At 51.9% G+C, this 19,000-nt stretch overlaps 4 protein-coding genes across 4 annotated transcripts; 2 read left to right on the forward strand and 2 right to left on the reverse strand.

The window, feature by feature from the left end:
* Positions 1 to 576: 576 nt before the first annotated feature.
* On the reverse strand, positions 577 to 2,511 carry GUITHDRAFT_144779 (hypothetical protein; the record flags this gene model as incomplete). The annotated part of the gene is made up of 10 exons (XM_005824569.1): positions 577 to 605; positions 658 to 743; positions 903 to 1,009; positions 1,060 to 1,143; positions 1,341 to 1,377; positions 1,595 to 1,692; positions 1,754 to 1,819; positions 1,863 to 1,940; positions 2,397 to 2,436; positions 2,480 to 2,511. The coding sequence occupies 10 exons, from the start codon at positions 2,509 to 2,511 to the stop codon at positions 577 to 579; spliced, it is 657 nt and encodes a 218-aa protein (XP_005824626.1).
* A 3,177-nt stretch (positions 2,512 to 5,688) lies between these two features.
* GUITHDRAFT_144780 (hypothetical protein) lies at positions 5,689 to 6,743 on the forward strand (the record flags this gene model as incomplete). Its single annotated transcript, XM_005824570.1, has 3 exons — positions 5,689 to 6,558; positions 6,619 to 6,674; positions 6,725 to 6,743. The coding sequence occupies 3 exons, from the start codon at positions 5,689 to 5,691 to the stop codon at positions 6,741 to 6,743; spliced, it is 945 nt and encodes a 314-aa protein (XP_005824627.1).
* A 2,426-nt stretch (positions 6,744 to 9,169) lies between these two features.
* Positions 9,170 to 10,500, reverse strand: GUITHDRAFT_77909 (hypothetical protein; the record flags this gene model as incomplete). Its single annotated transcript, XM_005824571.1, has 2 exons — positions 9,170 to 9,202; positions 9,253 to 10,500. 2 exons carry the CDS (start codon positions 10,498 to 10,500, stop codon positions 9,170 to 9,172), a joined length of 1,281 nt encoding a protein of 426 aa, XP_005824628.1.
* Positions 10,501 to 13,381: 2,881 nt separating this feature from the next.
* On the forward strand, positions 13,382 to 17,338 carry GUITHDRAFT_116126 (hypothetical protein; the record flags this gene model as incomplete). Its single annotated transcript, XM_005824572.1, has 1 exon — positions 13,382 to 17,338. The coding sequence occupies one exon, from the start codon at positions 13,382 to 13,384 to the stop codon at positions 17,336 to 17,338; it is 3,957 nt and encodes a 1,318-aa protein (XP_005824629.1).
* Between the last annotated feature and the right edge of the window lie 1,662 nt (positions 17,339 to 19,000).

Genomic DNA, 19,000 nt, shown 5'->3' on the forward strand with positions numbered 1-19,000 from the left:
AGGAGGAGGAGGAGGAAAGAGGGCAAGCAGGAGGGACGCAGTGTTGAGCGGCAGAGGAGGAGGAGCGAGGAAGTGAGAGGCTGCATGAGATATTACGGCACACACGAGCTTTCTTCCTCACCTTCCTCCCTCTCTCTCATGTTGATCGGCCGATGGACAGGGGGAGGAAGGGGAGAACCAGGAGGTCGGAGGGAGCCAAGGGAGGAGCAGGGAACGGCAGTGTAGGAGGAGGTGGAGGAGAAGGATTGTTGGTTGCCCTCACTCCTGGCTGATGCCAGGCCTGAGCTGGAAGAGGAGCTGAGAAGAAATTCGCCGCTGACAGTCTTCATCCTCTGGTGGAAGTTGGAGGAGGAGACGTCCGGGTCCTTCCATGTGCCGTCAGACTCGTACTGTGAGCCAGAGTTTGATAAAGTTGTGGAGGAAGGAAGGAGAGGAAGAGGAACGAGGAGGTTGAGGATGTGGATGAGAAAGAATGAGGAAGAGGAGGAACGAGGAGGAGGAGGAGGAGGAGGAGGAGGAGGAGGAGGAGGAGGAGGAGGAGAAGGAGGAGGAGGAGATCTGCACAGACATTGTGTATCATTGATGTTTCTCCTCTGAGTTGTGAGCTGCATCTCAGGGTCAGTTTGCTCTTCACCATCAGGGAAGTTTTTGACCCACCGCGACTTTCCGCCTCCTCCAGCCCCTTGCTGAGATGGTGCGTGCGAGACATGACCTCGTTCTTGACGAGGATGTCGCTGAAGATCCTGGAGGAGGAGAGGAGAGGAGGAGGAGAAGCGAAGGATGAGAAGAAGAGGATGGATGAGAAGAGCAAGTGGAGATGAGAAGAGGACGGAGCAGCAGCAGGAGGAGGGGGGAGTATAAGGGTCAGCACCAGCCATTTCAGCCTCTCATCCAGCTCTTACTCCTGCTGCCGGACAAGTTCCTTTCCTTCCAGCGGCTCCTCGAGTCGATCCTCCTCCTCGTCCCCGGAGAACATGTCCTCGATTATGTGCTCGTACCTCGACAGGATCTGCGGCAGCCGTCAGCCTGCTCTGCGGGAGGAGGCAGCGGCTGCGCTACCGTCGGTCGGTTGATCGCCTTGGTCCGGACCAGCATGCCGTTGTGCTCAGTGAAGTCCTCGCGGAGGATATGGAAGCGACGAATCTGCTGGTGGTGTGAGAGGAGGCGAGAGGACGGAGGAGGAATGGAGTCGTTGAAGCGGAGGAAGAGCAGGCAGAGGATGAGCGAGAGGAGCAGAGAGATGAGAGTCATAGAGGCGGAGAAGGAGGAGGAGGAGGAGGAGGAAAAGGAGAGGGGAGGGGGGGCTGGGGTTGAGGAGAAAGTTGCGGCGGCAGTCCTACTTGTATCCAGCTGTCTTCTTCGGACGGATACATCTTTCTGCTCACCATGGAGGTCAGAGAGAGAAGGGAGGAGAGAAAGAAGAAGTCAAACAAGGTGGGAGGAGGAAGGTCTGACGCAGAGTGACGAAGGAAGGAAATGGTTGGAAGGAGGAAGGGGGAGGAGGGAGTGCTAGGAACAAGGAGGAAGGAAGAGGAGAACGGAGGGAGAGGAAGGGGGCAAGAGGAGGAGGGGACAGAGTCAGAGGCAGCAAGACCTGATGTACTGGTTCGCGACCTCGATGCTAGATCCTATCGTGCTGAGGAATAGCGGACATCGTCGTGCTGACATGACCGTTGACGCTTCACTCCCCGCCTGACATCAACTCATATGAGACAGCAGAAGAGGTGCCCTCCTCCCCTCGAGCCTCCTCTACCCTCCCACAGGTATCCTTCAAGAGCGGCTTCCCGCTAGCAACAGAGGGAGGAGGAGGGACAGCGAGCTGCTTGACAAGCAAGACTGACGCAACCCACAAACTCTTTTACCTTGCTCGCCAGCTGCAACCCGCTCAGACCGAGGGCAAGACCGTTCCCGCCAGACTTCAGCGTCAGGAGGCAACCCAGCTGCCATGACTTGTCACAAGCATGTCAGCCAGCGGGCCCTGCCTCTTGCCTTGTTGCTTTTCGCATGCCCGACTATCATGCAGCGGCTGACAGCGTCGCTGCAGTGAAGCAAGAGCCACTCGAACTGCAAGGGTGTAACTCGTCACAAGCATCTCCTCCTCCTTCCCATCCTCCTCCTCCTCCTCCTCCTCCTCCTCCTTCTCATATCATCATCATCACCACCACCACCACCACTATCATCATCATCATGATCATGTTCATATCGATTCTTCTGACAGTTCTGCAGATAAAACCAACCTCGTTCGACTCGATCCTGCCATCATCGTTACAAGAACACGCTTCAACACGTCACTCGCCACCATTTTCCATCGGAGAGAAGCAGTCGTGCGATTGCCAGTGCATTCCCCGACTTCACGGTTCAAAAAGTTCAGCGAGGAATACATGGCAGGAGATCACCTGGGCAGCAAGAATCGCAGAGTTTGCGACACAGTGTCTCCTAAGGAAAGGTAAAGGAAAACATCGATCACTGACGAGACTACCGTTTCTTCACCACCTCCTCCTGATCTTGCATCGTACGATGACTCTGACGGGAAATGCTCAGTGGTTGTACCTCATGCCAAACTTGGAGGACAAGAGGACGACGCTGAAGACTGGAGGCGCATGTCAGATGTTCTGTGTCAATTGTATTCTGCTCTCTCCCAGATGAATTTTCACTTTCAAAGCCTCTGCGTCTTCCCGAGTACTTTTCTATGCATCCGCCATGTATCCCTGCACTTTTTCCTCTTTCGTGCTCTTAACTCCCGGAGTCCTGTACTTGATTCTTCCTGGTTAAGTTCACTTCCTCTACGTGTCACTGTCCTAGGGTCTCAACTTGAACCCTCCATGTCTCTTCGTTCCCTTCCCGGCCCGTCCCTTGCCACCATCTTTCCTTCGCTCGTTCGCCGCTTTCATCCCGATCACTATATCACATACCTCGACCGTTCTTGCACCCCTACCCCCCTTTTCCACTTGCTTACCACCCTTACTGAAAGGAACCGATTCATTTGATTGTCGTTATTGACCGTTATCATCTTGTCAAAAAATTCCGGGTCCGACGCCGACTCCGCCCACCATCATAGTATTCCGTCACCCCGGGCCCGGGCCCGGGCCCCGGACCCCGGCGGGCCACCGTCACGGGCGCCGCCGGCCGGGCTCTCAGCCTACGAGTCCGGGCCGGGCCATCAATGCCGGCCAGTGCCGCGCGGCCATCTTTGGCAACAAGATTTCGAACTGTTTACTCAAATTTCGAAGTACACTTGAAGGCTCCGACGATGGCACCCTCAGCTCAGCCAAGATATGCTGGAAAACCGTCCGATGATGATGATTGCTCAATGGAAGGGTCTTCTGGATCAGATCAGAGAGACATCAAGTAGTTTCAGTAGCCCAATCATGAATGATGTTGCACCGCGGCAGGTGGTAGTGAAGTTTCACTTGGTTTACTGATCTATTCGTTGGTGGACAAACAGCCCACACACAAGCTTTACTACGATATTCTATGATGTTACATGTGCTGTGCTGTGCTGTGCTGTGCTGTGCTGTGCTGTGACAGATGCGACATCGTCAATCGGATGCATCCTTGCTCCCACATGAGCCTCATGGTACAGATCTGTACCATTAAAGCGCCCTAGTGTTCAGCCAGGAATGGTATGTGCTGATCGTGTGTATCCCATCCTCCCATTCTCATCCTGCCATGCGCTTCTCAGATGGTTGACTTCTTAATCGTTGTCGCACACGCTCTTGCAAGCTGACAGCCAAAACATTTATTCATACATCACCCTCTATCAAACATCCTATAGTACAGTTGTCGTCATGACCCGGCATCGGTGCCTCCTCCATGGCGTCATGCTGCCTCTACATCCCCCGGAGCCTGGCTGCACTCCGTTGCCTTCCTCCTGGCCTCCAGTAAGTTCGTCAAGCAGCTCCTTCTTCCTTCTCCCTCTCCCGATGCCTTCACGACAGGCTTGCAGGATATGCCAACGGGTCTGAGCGAACGCTTGAGCGAGAGCCTGCTGCTGGGAGCCGGTAGCCAGTCCTCCTTGAAGCGGATGGTGCGGGGAGGGAGGACTGGGCCAGTGCACATCGCGAGTGAGGAGAGCAGGGGAGCAAGTCCTAGTTTGATTCCTGGGGAAGGGTGTGGTAAAGATCGGAACACTCCGCTGCCAGGATATGAAGCGATGAGATCGTTTGTCAGCAAGGAGGTACTTGCCTGGCAAGGGTCAAATGCAGGAAACGTAAGAGACAGATGGAGACAATTGAAGGATTATGGACCATGAGGGTATGGGGGTGTGGGGGACCAAGAGGCTGACGACGGAAAACTCTGTATGTCATATTTGACTATGAGGCGAGTGCCGCTGTAAACTTCTTCGGGCTCTTGCTTTATATCCTCTAGTACCATTTCTGTACCATGACAGCTCCGAACGCAACGGTTGGGGAACTTCGGAATGCCAGTCCAGGCCCGGTCAAGCCTCCTCAACTCTCCTGCCATGATTGTAAACGCCACCGCCCACTGCCCGCAGCGAGTCGAGTCGCCGGCCTCAGCAGCCCGGGGGGCGCTTCAAGTATTTGGGCCGGGCCGCCGGGTCGGGGCGGCCCGGGCCGGGCCGCCCGCCGCCGAGTCAGCATCCGGCGGACTCAGTCCGGCGGATGCCTCAGGAGTCAGTAAGTAGGGTCAGTGGGGGGGATGCGGTATCGAAGATTTTCCCGCTCTTTCCATGCCGACAACCTCGTATCAGTGGTGGGAAGGTAGCGACGAGGAGAGGCCGAGGACAGGGAAGAGGAGAGGGAGAAGGGGAGGGATATATGAGAGAGGGTCGATGATGGTGAGAAGAAAGCGCGACAACAGCAAGAATCTCACGGGATTGAAAGAATTTGAACACGTAAGAATCTGTTTTGCTGCGTAGTAGGCTGTCCGTTTGGAGGTAGAGAATGGCCGCTGTGGATAGCGTGTCATATGATGTGTTCTTTGAAGATGATCTTTCAAATGCCATGCTATCAACTGGTGTGTACACCCGTTCACCAGCAAGTTTTGGTGCTGAACAAGACCCGAACGGATCTACAGGATCATACCGCAAGGACCTGCGTTTGGGAATGTATCACATTAGCAGCGAAGTGATCAATACAGAAGAAGCCAGCAGTGGCGATGAGTGTTTCTCAGAAAAGTTTTGTGAGAATGTGTTTCAACCCACAGAAAGCAGACCAGAACAATCTCGGTATACACTCAACAAAGAATTCTGCAGTCGACAGAAAGAAACAGAAAGAAATGCGAGCCTCGACAGAAAGAAATGCGAGCCTTGTCAGGAGCAAGAAGCAGTTGCAAACAGTGAGGTGACTGCACCTCTGGCTTCATTCTCTTACGATGAGTCCTTGGGATCTCAACACTCTGTTCCACCTGAAGTGGCATTTCCTTCAAATCAAGAAGGACAGGTTCATGGTGCGGTGCACAAGTCAAAGAGGAAGCAATCCCAGACAGCAACTGATCAATCATGCGTGAACACCTCTTATGAAATTCAAGACTCAGGATTGAAGAAAGTGAAAAGAACCTCATTTGACAAACATGACTTTGAAATGGTGTGCATATCTGAAACCGAGAAATCGAATAAAATGTTGGGAAATCAAAATGATATTTCAGAAACAATAGTAATGTGTGAAGGAAGTCATAGCCTTGCATCATTGCAGTCAAAAATTGAGATTCATCTGACCTCAACCGGGAATGTGGAACTTAATTTTGAGTACCAAACAACCGAAAAAGACCCAGAAAAAAATACTCTACCGCATATATCACACCAAGACGGTGAAACCAACAAATCAAAACAGAAAGAACCGTGCGGAGAAGGAATGCCAGGCTACCCTCGCAGGCCAGTCAGGGGACAGCTGGCAAGGCTTCACGACGGGCGGGGGGAGACGGCTACAGGCATCAAGTACAGGACTGAAGAAAGCAGAGGCGTTGTTCTCAGGGCTGGCAGGCGGGGAGGCTGGCAGAGAGACAGAAGAAGGTGCGGAGAAGGAATGCCAGGCTACCCTCGCAGGCCAGTCAGGGGACAGCTGGCAAGGCTTCACGACGGGCGGGGGGAGACGGCTACAGGCGTCAAGTACAGGACTGAAGAAAGCAGAGGCGTTGTTCTCAGGGCTGGCAGGCGAGGAGGCTGGCAGAGAGACAGAAGAAGGTGCGGAGAAGGAATGCCAGGCTACCCTCGCAGGCCAGTCAGGGGACAGCTGGCAAGGCTTCACGACGGGCGGGGGGAGACGGCTACAGGCGTCAAGTACAGGACTGAAGAAAGCAGAGGCGTTGTTCTCAGGGCTGGCAGGCGAGGAGGCTGGCAGAGAGACAGAAGAAGGTGCGGAGAAGGAATGCCAGGCTACCCTCGCAGGCCAGTCAGGGGACAGCTGGCAAGGCTTCACGACGGGCGGGGGGAGACGGCTACAGGCGTCAAGTACAGGACTGAAGAAAGCAGAGGCGTTGTTCTCGGGGTTTGATTGTGTCGAGGAAGGTGAGTCGCAGGCTGAGTGTATGAACGGGTATACGAACGGAACTCGGGATGAGGCTTCCCCTACTGATAGGAAAATGTTTCCAAGTCCGAAGGTACCCGCTCAAATTTTCTTTGTTGTGTTGAGTTTAGGATCTGTTTACGATGTCGATCAGAAATCTCTTGATTCGACGGGGCCTTTTGTAGTTTGCATTTCCAGTGCTGTTGAAAGGTAACTATCTGTCGTGTTGATGTTCACTTGTAACATTTCTCAGCACTCAGAACTCTGGTCGACGAATAAGTAGTTTGTCACAGCCATCAACTTTCAATAGCTTCAATGCAACCCCTCAAGATTTTTCTGCTCGTTCGCCTGAGGTTGATCACAGATCTAAGTACCAATCAAAGACGGAATGCTTGTCGCAAAGTTCAGATCGACTTCAGGACAAGTGTGTCACCCCGATATCAAACTCAACTCCTAGCTCTTCGTTCTCTTCCAATACTAACTCAACGCCATATGGTCTTGTTTCTTGCAAGACATCCTCTGCTTCAAGATTTCGCAAGCCATTTAAGATGCCGCGGCGGACGGAGTGTACAGCATCAAAAGAGAAGACAGTTGAACGCAGAAAGATTTCTGATTCTTACCTTTATGAGAACATGCCACTTGATCAGAAATTGGTCACGCCCAAATTGCTGTTCTCCCCGCGGGGTGACAAATCCAATGTTGTGCACGAGCTATGTGGTACTTCGAATGTTCTACAATTGTCCAAAACTGCTACAATTGGTCTTCACGACGCAGTGCATGGAGCATTTCCTTTTTCAGATGAATCAAATGGAAATATCAGTATCCAAGACTATGTCAAAATTGTTGGGATTACTGCCAAAAATGCAGTTAATGTAAAATTGCCTTGTGAAAGCAGTATATTCTTTGACAGTAACCAGCGGGAAACAAAGAATAATCATGCCCAAGTCGGTGTGGATGAAATGTTTTCGAGGTTGCAAACAGTTAATAAGACAGGAGAGTCACTCGATGAGGGGTGGGCTAAACAGCACTACAGCTTGATTGTTTGGAAACTAGCTTCCATGGAGAGAGCTTTTCCGTCGATCTTTGGAGGAAGTTGCCTCTCTGCCGATAAAGTGTTCTTGCAACTTCTGAATAGGTACGACATAGAATATGTTCGGGGGAAACGGAGTGTTTTGACGAGGATCAAAGAAAGAGATGAGCTTGCGTCAATTCATTTGGTTCTTTGCGTGTTTGAAATTACGTCTGAAGAAACCACAGTAAGAATGACAGATGGATGGAATTTCGTTGATGTCATTTTGGACGAGGTTTTGGTCACTTTCGTGAGAGGAGGTAAGATTTTCGTGGGACAAAAGTTGAGATTGTACGGGTGTGAAATCATTCATCGAGAAGGAAAAGGAATAGCATTAAAGGCTGGAGTTAACAATACTCGAAGGGCTGAATGGTATGCCAAGCTTGGAGCGCAAAAGTGCAAGCCACCTTTTTTTGGGCTCAAGTCGATAAGACCTGGCGGTGGCGTTGTCCCTCGCATTCTGGTGGTCGTGCAGAGAGTCTTTCCTGTTTTGGTGATGGAAACTGATTCGAAAGGAAGGAAGGTTTGGAAATCATTAGAATTATATGCTAGGGCCCGGGAAGAAGTAAACCGCAAGCACGAGGAGTGTTGGGAGGAATTTTTGGCAAAGAGGGTTTGTTGCGATGACAGCGATGAGAATGTCAATCTTTCTGAACAGATTGCTGATTTAAGGACAGAATTTCTGTGTACGACGGAGATGAAAGAGAGCGCAGCATGTCCTGTCTTTCGATTCAAGGTTACCTGCTTGCAGCAGCTAGCTTCGGAGTCACCTGTTCAAGCTTACATCACCTGCTGGAGACCTCAACCATCCATCGTCGAATCCATTCAAGAAGGAAAATGTCTTTCGATCTGCAATCTACAGTGCGGCAAAGTCACCAAAAATGATCGCATGTGTCTTTCCTTTCTGCCTGGAACTCAGATTTCTGCTTTTCACGATTCCAGAGCAGCTAGTTTGTTCTCGGAGAGGAAATTTCTCTCCATTGACAACCTTGACCATGTTTCCAACAGCGATGAATTTGATGTGATTGGAATAGTGGCGGCTATCGGCAGGAAATACGTACCTTCGGGGCAAAGGGAGCTCGAGGAAGATTCATATCATCAATTATTGGCATTGACATCAATCAAAAGGCAGATTGCTACAGAGGAACAAACTGACGTACAAGAGAAAATGGGCTCTCAATCTATCAAAGATTTTTTGATCGTCCGAATCAATCTGCATTCGGTCGCAGAGTTCAGACAGAGAGATTTGATAAGAGAACCTTTAGTAATTAGCGTGAAAGATCTCAGGTAAGAATATTCGCTGATGAGATTATTGCGCTTATATTTGTTGAAGGAACATTAACATAGTATCAAGTGTAAGCGAAGTCGGTGCAGTCTACACAAGCTTCGCTTCTGAAGAAACCGAATTCCTGGATAGGCCTCGCGGGTCTAGCTTGAACGAGAAATTGTGGGATAATTGCATGCTTTGGTCCAAGAATGCCAAAGAGGAGCTTGAGGTGAATGAGTTCTCCCTCCACTTTGTCTGAGCTTCTATTGCAGCACAAGTGTCGCCTTGCAGAGGAGGTGATCAAGGTTTTCATGATGTAGATGCATATTAGGGTCTATTCCTGTATTCGTTTTCTTCCTGGTGCTACTCTTACAGGTAGTGCTTGAGCCGATAGAGCAAAACCTGCATAGAATGGTCAAGTCATGAACAATAATGGGGCAGGAAAGATCTACCTTCCCCCTGTCGTTTCCTATTGCAAGAAAACGATTGTTAGCGCTGAAATCTACAGACGAGACATAGTGCAATGGTGTGGAGCTCGTGGGCCAGTTTGAGAAGACGCTGTTGGAGGAGACATGAAGTATCTTCAGACCCTCCTTCTTAACATGCGACGCCATTGCCAGCGCCTGCCCGTCCGGGCTGAATCGAAGCTGCGAGATCGAGGTCGTAAGATTCATCACGGACTTCCTGGTTGCCGGATGGATGACGCCGTAAGCGTCAGGGTCATGTCCATGGAACCCCCGGACGTCGTACGTGTTGACAACTCCGTTCTGCGAGCCACAGGCAAGAAGGCCTCCGTCGCCGGTGACAGCCAACGACGAGATCTTGAGAGAGCCTTCGTCTTCGATCTTCCTTACACACCTTCTCGTCCTCATGTCCCACTGATACACGATCGGGCTATCTCCAGCAGTGTAGAGGTAGCAGCCGTCTGGGCTGTAGGCGCAGCAGTTCACGTCGCAGTTCATCTTGAGATCGCCAATCTTCTGCTTCGTCTTCCTCGACAGGATCTGAACGCCTCCACATGTCGACAGGATGGAGATGAGCTTGTTGTCAGGCGACACGCAGAACTGTCCAAGAACGCGATCATGGTGCCCCAGGACTCCCTCAACCTTCTCGATCTGCGCTGCCGCCAGGTTATACACATAGAAGTGCTTCCGACGACCCGAGACAAACACTTCGTCTCCGTCAGCCGAGAACTCTGCGCTGGTGATGGGCAAGTCCTCAAAGTACACACTCTGTACCTTGGGGTTCTTCTTCCCGTCGACCTGGTAGAGGCGAAGCCTCTTGTCCAGGCCGGCAGTCATCATCAGCTGGCTGTTGGTATGAAACCGAACAGTCTGGATGACACAGTCCGGCACATCGGAGATGTTGGCGTCTTTCATCCTCTCGACGTCAAGCACCGCAGAAGGGAGGAGTCGATTCTGACTGCCCGTTAACTTTGCTGTAGACTTCAGCAGGTTCATCCCGTCCTCCTCGCCATCTGCCGACTTGACGTTTGCCGCTCGCGTCGCCCAAGACACGTTGTTGTTGACCTTGAGCACCTGGCTCCTAAGTCGCTGAGCATATTCCTCGCCATCAATCGCTTCCTCCTCCTCGCTTTTGCGAAGTTTTTTGAGGCGATCTTTTGACTTGATGTCAACCGAAACATTCTTGTCGTCTTCGTCCTGCCAGGCAGGGACATCCTTGCTTCCTGAGCTAACCATCGCCACTTCCTCTTCCTGTGCTGCCTCCTCGTCTGCTTCGGCCCCACTTGCTCCGAACAGAAGCTGCCTCCATTTCTCCTCCATGTCTATTCCATCGTTTTCAGCATCCTTTCCTTTCTTCTTCTGTTTTCCCTTTCCGTCCATCTCACCCGCATCTTGGCTGGAGGACGGAGCTTTCTTTCCCTTCTTCTTGTTCTCCCGGGCATCGTCGTCCTGCTTGCGGCTTGTCTTGCGACTCTTGACGCCTTCCTCCTCCTCTCCTGCCCTCCCGCCCTTCTTGTCTATCACGAACAGCATCTCTTCCTCCGCCATTTCGCACGTGCAGCAATCGGATACCAAATTCCAGTGACTGACCACATCCCCCCACCGTCATAGGCTGCGGCGCCCGGCTCGCCTCAGGGCCCGCCTCCCGGAGTCTGCCCTTGTCACTTGACGACTACTTGAACAATCCCTGAGAATACTGGGGATAAGAATCGGCCGTAGTTCGGCCAAGATGTACCTTGACAATCAGGGGCACTGTCAGGAAAAGAAAAATTGTTTGTGCTTCCCTCCATTCTGGGAGGGGGCCCGGGGAAACTGTATAGTCCTACCGTACTGTACCGCCGCCACTGAACCCAGAGCCCACAAAGCTGATGAGAATTGATGTAACATTCGGAGTCACCATGTGCTATCACGCCACTGTTCTTTATCTCCCCGGCTAGCCCTCCCTTCCGCTGCCCTCCGACGGTGACGGCTGACTGCGCCCTCCCGGCGCCATGTCAGGAACTTGTGACTTCGGAACTCGGGAATGCTTGTCCGATGGTTCCTCTGGAGGAACAAAATATCATTCCTTTGAAGGAACACTGTCACATGCAGAGTCGCCTCCGAGCCCGAGTCGAGCTGGCTGGATGACTAGCAAAGGGTGGTGTAGTGGAGGGACAGTGTTGAAGGGTAGGGACATATGCGTTCGCCACTAGCAAGAGATATAGAGGATATCAGAAGCAGGGGGTACGGGGGCACCGATCGCCATGATGGCGATGTTAGAAATTCCATGGCGAGTCCTTATCTTTCATTTCAGTACCGTTGAAAATTTTGTCAACTAATTTTCAAAGTTTAGATGACATATTTAAATGTTCCTCCCCTACCCTTAGTGTCTTTTCTTTCAAGTTCATTGGACACCCTACCAGCCGTGACTGATGGAACATGCACCATACCACCTGAAGCACCTATCCCTCTCTCATCCTCGTTTGATCTTAGTGATACACTTATAAGATCTAATCGCTCTAGCCGAGGTGATTATTGCAGTCCTATGCCATGCCCTTTGCTTCGACAACCCCTACCCCCTTCTCCAACCTACATATAAACAACCCACCTACCCCCCACGTTTGTCTCTGGCGATGCCGTCCAACTGCTATCGCTGCAAGGCAAGGAGCAGCTGAGATGAGACGCTTGCTGGCCTTGCATACGTGATGGAGATGCTCTCATTTAAGCCCTCCCCCTCCCCCTCCCCCCCCCCACATCTCTTCCTTCCATCATTCTCTTCCTGTATTGCTGGAACACTTGGTGGTGACCTTCATAGATCGCTTTTGACTCGCGTTGCTCCAGATCGTGGTCGATGCTTACACCACCAACAGCTCAAAATGCGTAAATACAATGGCTGTTGGACTTTTGCGATCTGACTTTGAAACTTTTACATTATCGAATGCTGGGTTCTGTTGGGTCGGATAGCGAGTAAGGATCTTGATCATTACATGTAGGCGGGTGTTGGCTGACATTGGATTTTGCACTTCCGTGTGTGTTCCTGGATGGCATCATCATGATGCTTACAGCTTGTAAGTCTGTTGCTGCCATGATGCCGTGCGGAAATGTTTCAGGCTAACATCATTGATTTCTGGTCGGTTGCTGACTCGGATGGGGTTGTGCGGGCGGGGATAATGACAGTATGTAAGTGTCTTGAATAACATATCACTCAGGGGATAGAGGGGACTGACATTGATTCATTGATAATATTTGTGTTTGGTTGCTCACTCGAACGGGTTTGATAGAATGTAAGTGTCTTGATTGAAGCTCGCGGTCAGGCATTCTCGGCTGACAATGCTTGTGCTTTTCGCTGTCTTTGGGTGGGCTGGATGGGTTGCGGGATCGGATAGCGAGTGAGTATCATGATGGGAGCATGCAGTCAGAGGATGATTGACTTACGTCTTGTTGATTTCAATCGCTGGTTTTACAATGCAATGGGCTTGTTGTCGGGATCGGGTAGTGGGTAAGAATCTTGATTGAATTCTCCGGCCCGTGGAGGGCAAGCTGACATTGATCGCGCCCCTATCTCCGTGCTTGGGATCGGATGGATGGGATCTTCGATCGTATAGGCGGTAAGTATCTTGATATAACATGCAATCGTTGGGTCGATAGGGACTGAAGTTGACAATTTCTGGTTTGATCTGACTCCCACGGGATTGTGTGTGCGGGTATAGTCTGTGAGTAACTAAGTTGATGAACAATCCGCTCAGGAGTCGACTGATATTGTTTGTGCTTGTTTTCGGTGCTTGGGGTTGTGTGGACAACTTGCGGGATCGGATAGTCGGTAAGTATCTCACTTGAAATATGCGGCCACAGGAGTGAGTCGATTGACTGACATGTGCTTGTGCTTTGTGCTGTCTTCGGGGTCGGATTGATGGGTTGAACCGGATAGGGAGTAAGTATCTTGAGATGAAAAGTAAGGTCTGCGAAAGATTTGCTGACTTTCTTGTGCTGTCTCCGTGCTTGCGTTCGGATGAATGGGCTATTCGATTGAATAGCGAGTAAGTATCTTGTTGGGAGCATGCGGTCAGAGAATCGCTGATTGTTGTTTCAGTGCTGCTTGTGCTACTTCGACAAAAAATCGGAAGAAGAACGATCAGACATGTGTCAACACTGCAAGGATCGACGCTCTCTCATACACGACCTGGAGGAAGGTCTTGTATCTGCCAATCCCAGCGCGCAGGAAGCATTCAAGAAGATCGAGGAATTCCGTGAGCACGTCAGCGAAGCGGGAAAGCCTTTCGCTGAGAGGCTAGACCTGGCCAAGTCTCACTACCTCTTCGGGATGCAGAAGGAGCCTCTTGCTGTGGACGCCGTGAAGCTGCTCATGTCAAACGGAGAGCTGGGAAAATGCTACAGCGTCGAGAAAGGCGAGCTCAACCTGTCTTTGCGAACAGGTAGCATGAAACGATACATTATACGAGAACTGAGAATGAAGACCCTCCCGGGGTGGATTGCCATAGTCGCCATCCCTATCCGGACCATTGACATCTCCGGAAACCCCAACCTTTCCAGCCTGCCCTTGGATGAGCTGTGCAGCATGAGAGATAGTCTGAAGGAGATGAACTGCCAAAACTGCATACGGCTGCAGCTGCCTCCACCAGAGATCGCCGGTCAAGGAGGAGAAGCAAGTTTCATGTACATGCAGAGTGTCAAGACGGACAGCGAGACAAACAAAAGGATGAATCTCATTCTGATTGGCAACGGGGAGGCAGGGAAGACGAGCGTGTTCAGAGCTCTAAGTTCTGTGGAGAACAAGGCTGGCAAGATCGATGTGGACAAGAGGACGATCGGGATAGATCTGGATAGATGGGAACCTGATGGGGCTGACGGGCTGACGTTCGACGTGATGGACTTCGGGGGACAAGAGGTCTACGGCAAGACGAACCAGTACTTCATTGTGAGGCGGGCCTTGTACCTGCTGGTGTGGAACGTGAGGACGACGAGAGATGAGATGAGTGCAGGTGGAGCCGCAGGGAGCATGAAGGAGCTGAGGGCGATGATTTCTACCTGGTTGCGAACGCTGCAAGCAAGAGTGCCGGGAGCGAGTGTGATGCTGGTGGCGACGCACATCGACATAGCTGGGCAGAGCGAGATAGAGGATCAGTCCGAGGAGGTGAGAAAATGTGTGCAAGAGGAGCTGAAAAAGATGTCAGAAGAAGAAGACGAGAATATTCTTCCCTTACATGTCATACGCGAAGGCGGGAGCTTCAGAGTAAACTGTCTTGAGGGAGAGGGAATCAAGGAGCTCCGAGCCTCTGTGTGCCAGGCGGCAAAGGAGCTGCTGTGGTGGAATGAGAGCATACCTCGGCCCTACCTGAAGCTGAGACATGCGGTGGAAGTTCAGTCAAAGAACGAGCCTTATTTGAAGGTAGAGCAATACTTGAAGATGTTGAAGGAAGCAGAAGTCGAAGAGAAAGAAGAGAAGATAGTGACGAGCTTCTTGCACGACATGGGAGTCCTCAAGTACTTCGGTCGGGAGCTGAAAGCAATGCATAGCAGGGAAGCAGAGAGCAAGTACTCCGTGGAAGACACGGTCTTCATTGACATCGAATGGATGATCGACGTATTCAAGGGCGTGATGCGACATGACTGGCGGCATCTCCTCGACTTCTTCCACCAGGACCCAACCAAGTCAAAGAAGACGAAGAAGCTGCTACACCTGGGCATCATAGACGAAGACATGTTCGAGTACCTGTGGCCCCAGCCAAACAGCAAGTTCTGGAGCGAAGAGAAGTCAGGGAAGTCATGTAGATCAGCTGAGATAGGCTTCACTAAGAGCCATGTGGAGGTCGAGCAGGCAGTGGCCCTGCTTCAGGGTTGCGACCTGGCACACTTCCTGGGTGCGGGGGAAATGGTTGATGCGGAAAACGAGGAGACCAAGAGGGAGCTGCTTTGCCCCGGCATCATCCCGTCGTTTACGCATCAGCACAAGCAAGCAGTGAGGGACTCGCATTCTCTGTGCGCACGCCTGCAATGCGAGTACAACTTCTTCCCCATCGGCTTCATCGACAGGCTGGTCGTGCTGTCCGCCGCTCGCCACTTTGAGGTAGACTGCAGCGGCTCGATGGCGGTGATGAAGGGCTGGGGGCGAACACTTGTGATGAGCTGGCGCGAAGACGAAGGCAAGCATATGGTGATAGCAGTTGCGTCGACGAGGCAGCAGATCGAGAACTTGGATAAAGACCTGAAGCGGCTGGAGGCGTTCTTTCCGGGGGTGAAAAGGAGGAGTGATAAGAAAGGCTCGGGCAAGGAGGCGGTGCAGGTTGGGATCTTTTCGTATGGAGTGAAGTCAGGAGAGTGTGCGTGCAATATTGAAGGAAATATGATGAACATATACAACGCAGAGAAACGCTGCATAGATCTCACATGCACGATCTACCGATGTGAGAGGCAAATTAGCGATCTGACTGATAATTGCCTCGTGAACATCTTGTGCATCTCGACCGAGTTTTTGGATGAGCTTGAAGCAAAGCAAGGAGGAGGAAGCTTCTGCGAGCGATGGAACATGTTGACCACGAGCAAAGCAGTCATCATCCCTGTTATTCTGAAGGATTATTATCACAAGCACATTGAAGGGCCTAGAAGGTTTAACAAGTGGTGGCCGCAGAGGATACAGAAGATGGAGCGATACAAGGTGTTCCACAAGTACATCAAGGATGACAAAGTCTCGATGTGCATGCTGTATGACAGTATCATTATGAAGTTGCATCACGGACGAGGGAGCTTCGAAGACTTGTTGGATGTCACCAGTCAGAACATGCTTCTGTGCGAAGATTGCTTGTATCAGATGTCCAAGTCTCAAGATCACTCGCGGGGCGATGAAGGTGTTGGCACATTTGATCCCTCAGAGGTGAAAAGAGCCATAGAAGATCGAAGAACCGGCATCACGACCAAACAGAGAGGGCTAGATAGAGAAGATTTCATCCAACGGGAGATCATGGTGAACTTTATCGCTTGCTCACGTGGTCACAAGAAGCTTGTAAAGGAGATGCTTGAGTTCAACAGCTCCAGCTCCCCCTGTCCGTCGTGCTTGAAGCAGAAGACTGTACCTCACTTCTTCAGCAGACCGACGTGTCTGAGCAAGCTTGCTCGCGACCTTGCGGCTAAAATTGAATGTCCTACATGTGGAATGCACGTGGATGTCTTCGACGTCACGCCTCCGCAGGTTTTCTTGAGCTACCAGTGGGGGCACAAGTGTTCGACGCAAGAAATGGTGAAGCAGGTGAAGCGGCGGATCGAGGAGCAGACAAGCTTGCAGTGCTGGCTCGACGTGGAGGGAGGGATCAACCCTGGTGAAGATCACATGCAGAAGATGGAGCTCGGGGTGTCTCGGTGCGAGGTGTTTGTGGTCTTCATGAGCGACAAGTACGTCAAGAGCGCCAACTGCAGGAGGGAGTTCGCGCGGGCGTGTGAGACAGGAAGGTATATCATCCCAGTGTTGGTGCCGGTTCAATTTCAACCGGATCAAGACTCGGCTAGCGGCTTAGAGTCCGAGTCCGGCTGGAAGGGCGACAAGAGGCATCAAGACTGGTGGAAGAGGATCTCTGGGATCGAGCAGGGCGAAGGAGCTGCGCTAGAAGTTGAGGTCAACTGGAGGCATTTCAAGTCATTTCCTCAGACCTTCGAGCTCGAAGCTGAGATGCGAGGAGAAAAGGTGCTGGTGAAGCGAGGTGTTCAAGAGCTGGTCGCGGCTGTGCAGGCAAGAGCTTACAGGGGAAGCATCGTCTGGCACGAGTTGAAGCCTGTAGCATGGGGAGCGAGCATCGCACGTTCTTGCGCAGAAGAGAAACCTGAGATGGAGCAACGGGTTCACCAAGAGGAGGAGCCGGAGAGCACACCAGGAGGGGAGGATGACTTTGGGGAGCAAGACGAGGGGAGATATGAGAAGCTGAATCCGATGGAGGAGCTGCTGGGCAGTGGAAGTACAACCCTTTTTAAGGATCGAGACAGGAGCAAGGATTACGAAATTTCTGCTGGAGATGGCGTGACTGGGGATGAAAAGTACGCCCTTGCAGAGTATCAGACGAAGGCGTCATCTTGTTGTGTCGTCAGTTAGTCGCTCGTTGCTCATCTAAGCCGGGCGATCAGACAAACTTGACGGTTGTAGCCAGCAGACTGACTCTGAGCCTGATGACTAATCAGTTGGTCCTGTGTAGAGAAAAGTATAATTATTGGCCCGGGCCCCGCTGCCGCTGAGCCTCCGAGAGTGTCACCCGGTACGGTACAACAACCGAGTCCGATCAGTTGATCACTGAGTAAATTTCGTGCGGCCGGGCGCGGCAAACTCGGCTGACGCAAGTGAGTGCTTGGACTCTGGCTGATCAGTGTCATATCCCACCCGGAGCCCGAGCTACATCATGGAGCCAGAGCTACGGTAGTACATCACAGTGAGCCCGACCTATGAAATGGAGCCCGAGCTATCATTATGAAATGGAGCCCGAGCTATGAAATCACGTTGAGAAAGTCTGTCTTGTTCTTGTGTTATCTACGGCCGGTGTGGCGAAGTTTCCGGCGAGTCCCGGCACTCGGCGTGGCATACCCGGGCATGCCAGGTACGCGCGGCGGCGTGCGGCCCGGCGGCGCCTGCACTGCGGCAAAGCCTCAGTGTGAAGAGGCACTGAGAGGCGGAAAAGCCTGTCACGGCGGGGCCGACTCAGCCTACTGCGGCGGACTCCCCGCCTCAGCGGCCACGACTCAGTGACTCAGAGTGGGGTAGGACCCCGATCTCGAGGGATGGAAACAGGGGTAGGGTGATCGATTCAAATCTTTGAAAACAACTCTTATGCCAGTTTTCGGATACTAAACGAAAATTATAATTGAAATTTCAAGTTATTTTATCAAAAATTCAAACACTCTACACGGAGGGGGAAAAAGTTCAGGACCGCCTTCAGGGTGCCAGCATTTGGTTTTCGGGTATCATGGGGAGGGAAGGAAGGGAGGGGAGGGAGGGGAGGGAGGGGAGGGAGGGAGAGCGACAGGAGTATGCAAGGTATGCAGGGATGTCGGTAAACAGATGCTACAAGGCAGAAGATCAACAGTTTCTCATGCCATCTGCCATAGATCGATCATTGTTGTCTGAATCATCCCTTACCAGGCACCATCGTGGATCCCCGTAATGTTTTGATATCCTTCCCCGAGGCCAGCAACGGTTTGCGAAATTCATCTCGCATGCTTCGTCTGATCCCCTCCGATCCCTCACAAGAACGATTCTAGGAGCATGCTGAATCATCCAAGGCAGCAAGATGCGCCGCCATCCAACCATCCGCACCCCCCGAGCAACCCTGGTGAGCAGCTGGAGTGTGAATTCCATGGCAGGTGCTGTCTGAAAGACTTCTATCTGATCCCCTCATGCTTCAGAGCTCTACGGCATCGGCCTCATGTTCCGTCACGACACGCAAGGGCTCGTCAGGATCTGCGGCATCCAACCGGATGGACCAGGTGGGTTGACGGACGAGAATTGTCTTACCAGCAAGAGTGACCTCTCCTTGCTCTCCTTGCTCTCCTTGTCCTGCTTCGTTTGTATCCTCTCCTTGTTCTCCTGACGTTCTTTCGCAGCGGCGGAGAGCAAGATGCTAAGCATCGACGATGTGCTGCTGGCTGTGGATGGGAAGAACGTGGCCGGACTCAGTAAGCGTTGGCTGCCGCGGCCTGAGATGAGAGTTGTGGTAACAGGCATTCAAAGCATCCGGAACCTTCTTGTCGGCTTGTTTGGGACAAC

The sequence above is a fragment of the Guillardia theta genome (genome assembly GCF_000315625.1).
Source record: "Guillardia theta CCMP2712 unplaced genomic scaffold GUITHscaffold_92, whole genome shotgun sequence".
In the NCBI taxonomy this organism is placed as follows: domain Eukaryota; class Cryptophyceae; order Pyrenomonadales; family Geminigeraceae; genus Guillardia; species Guillardia theta.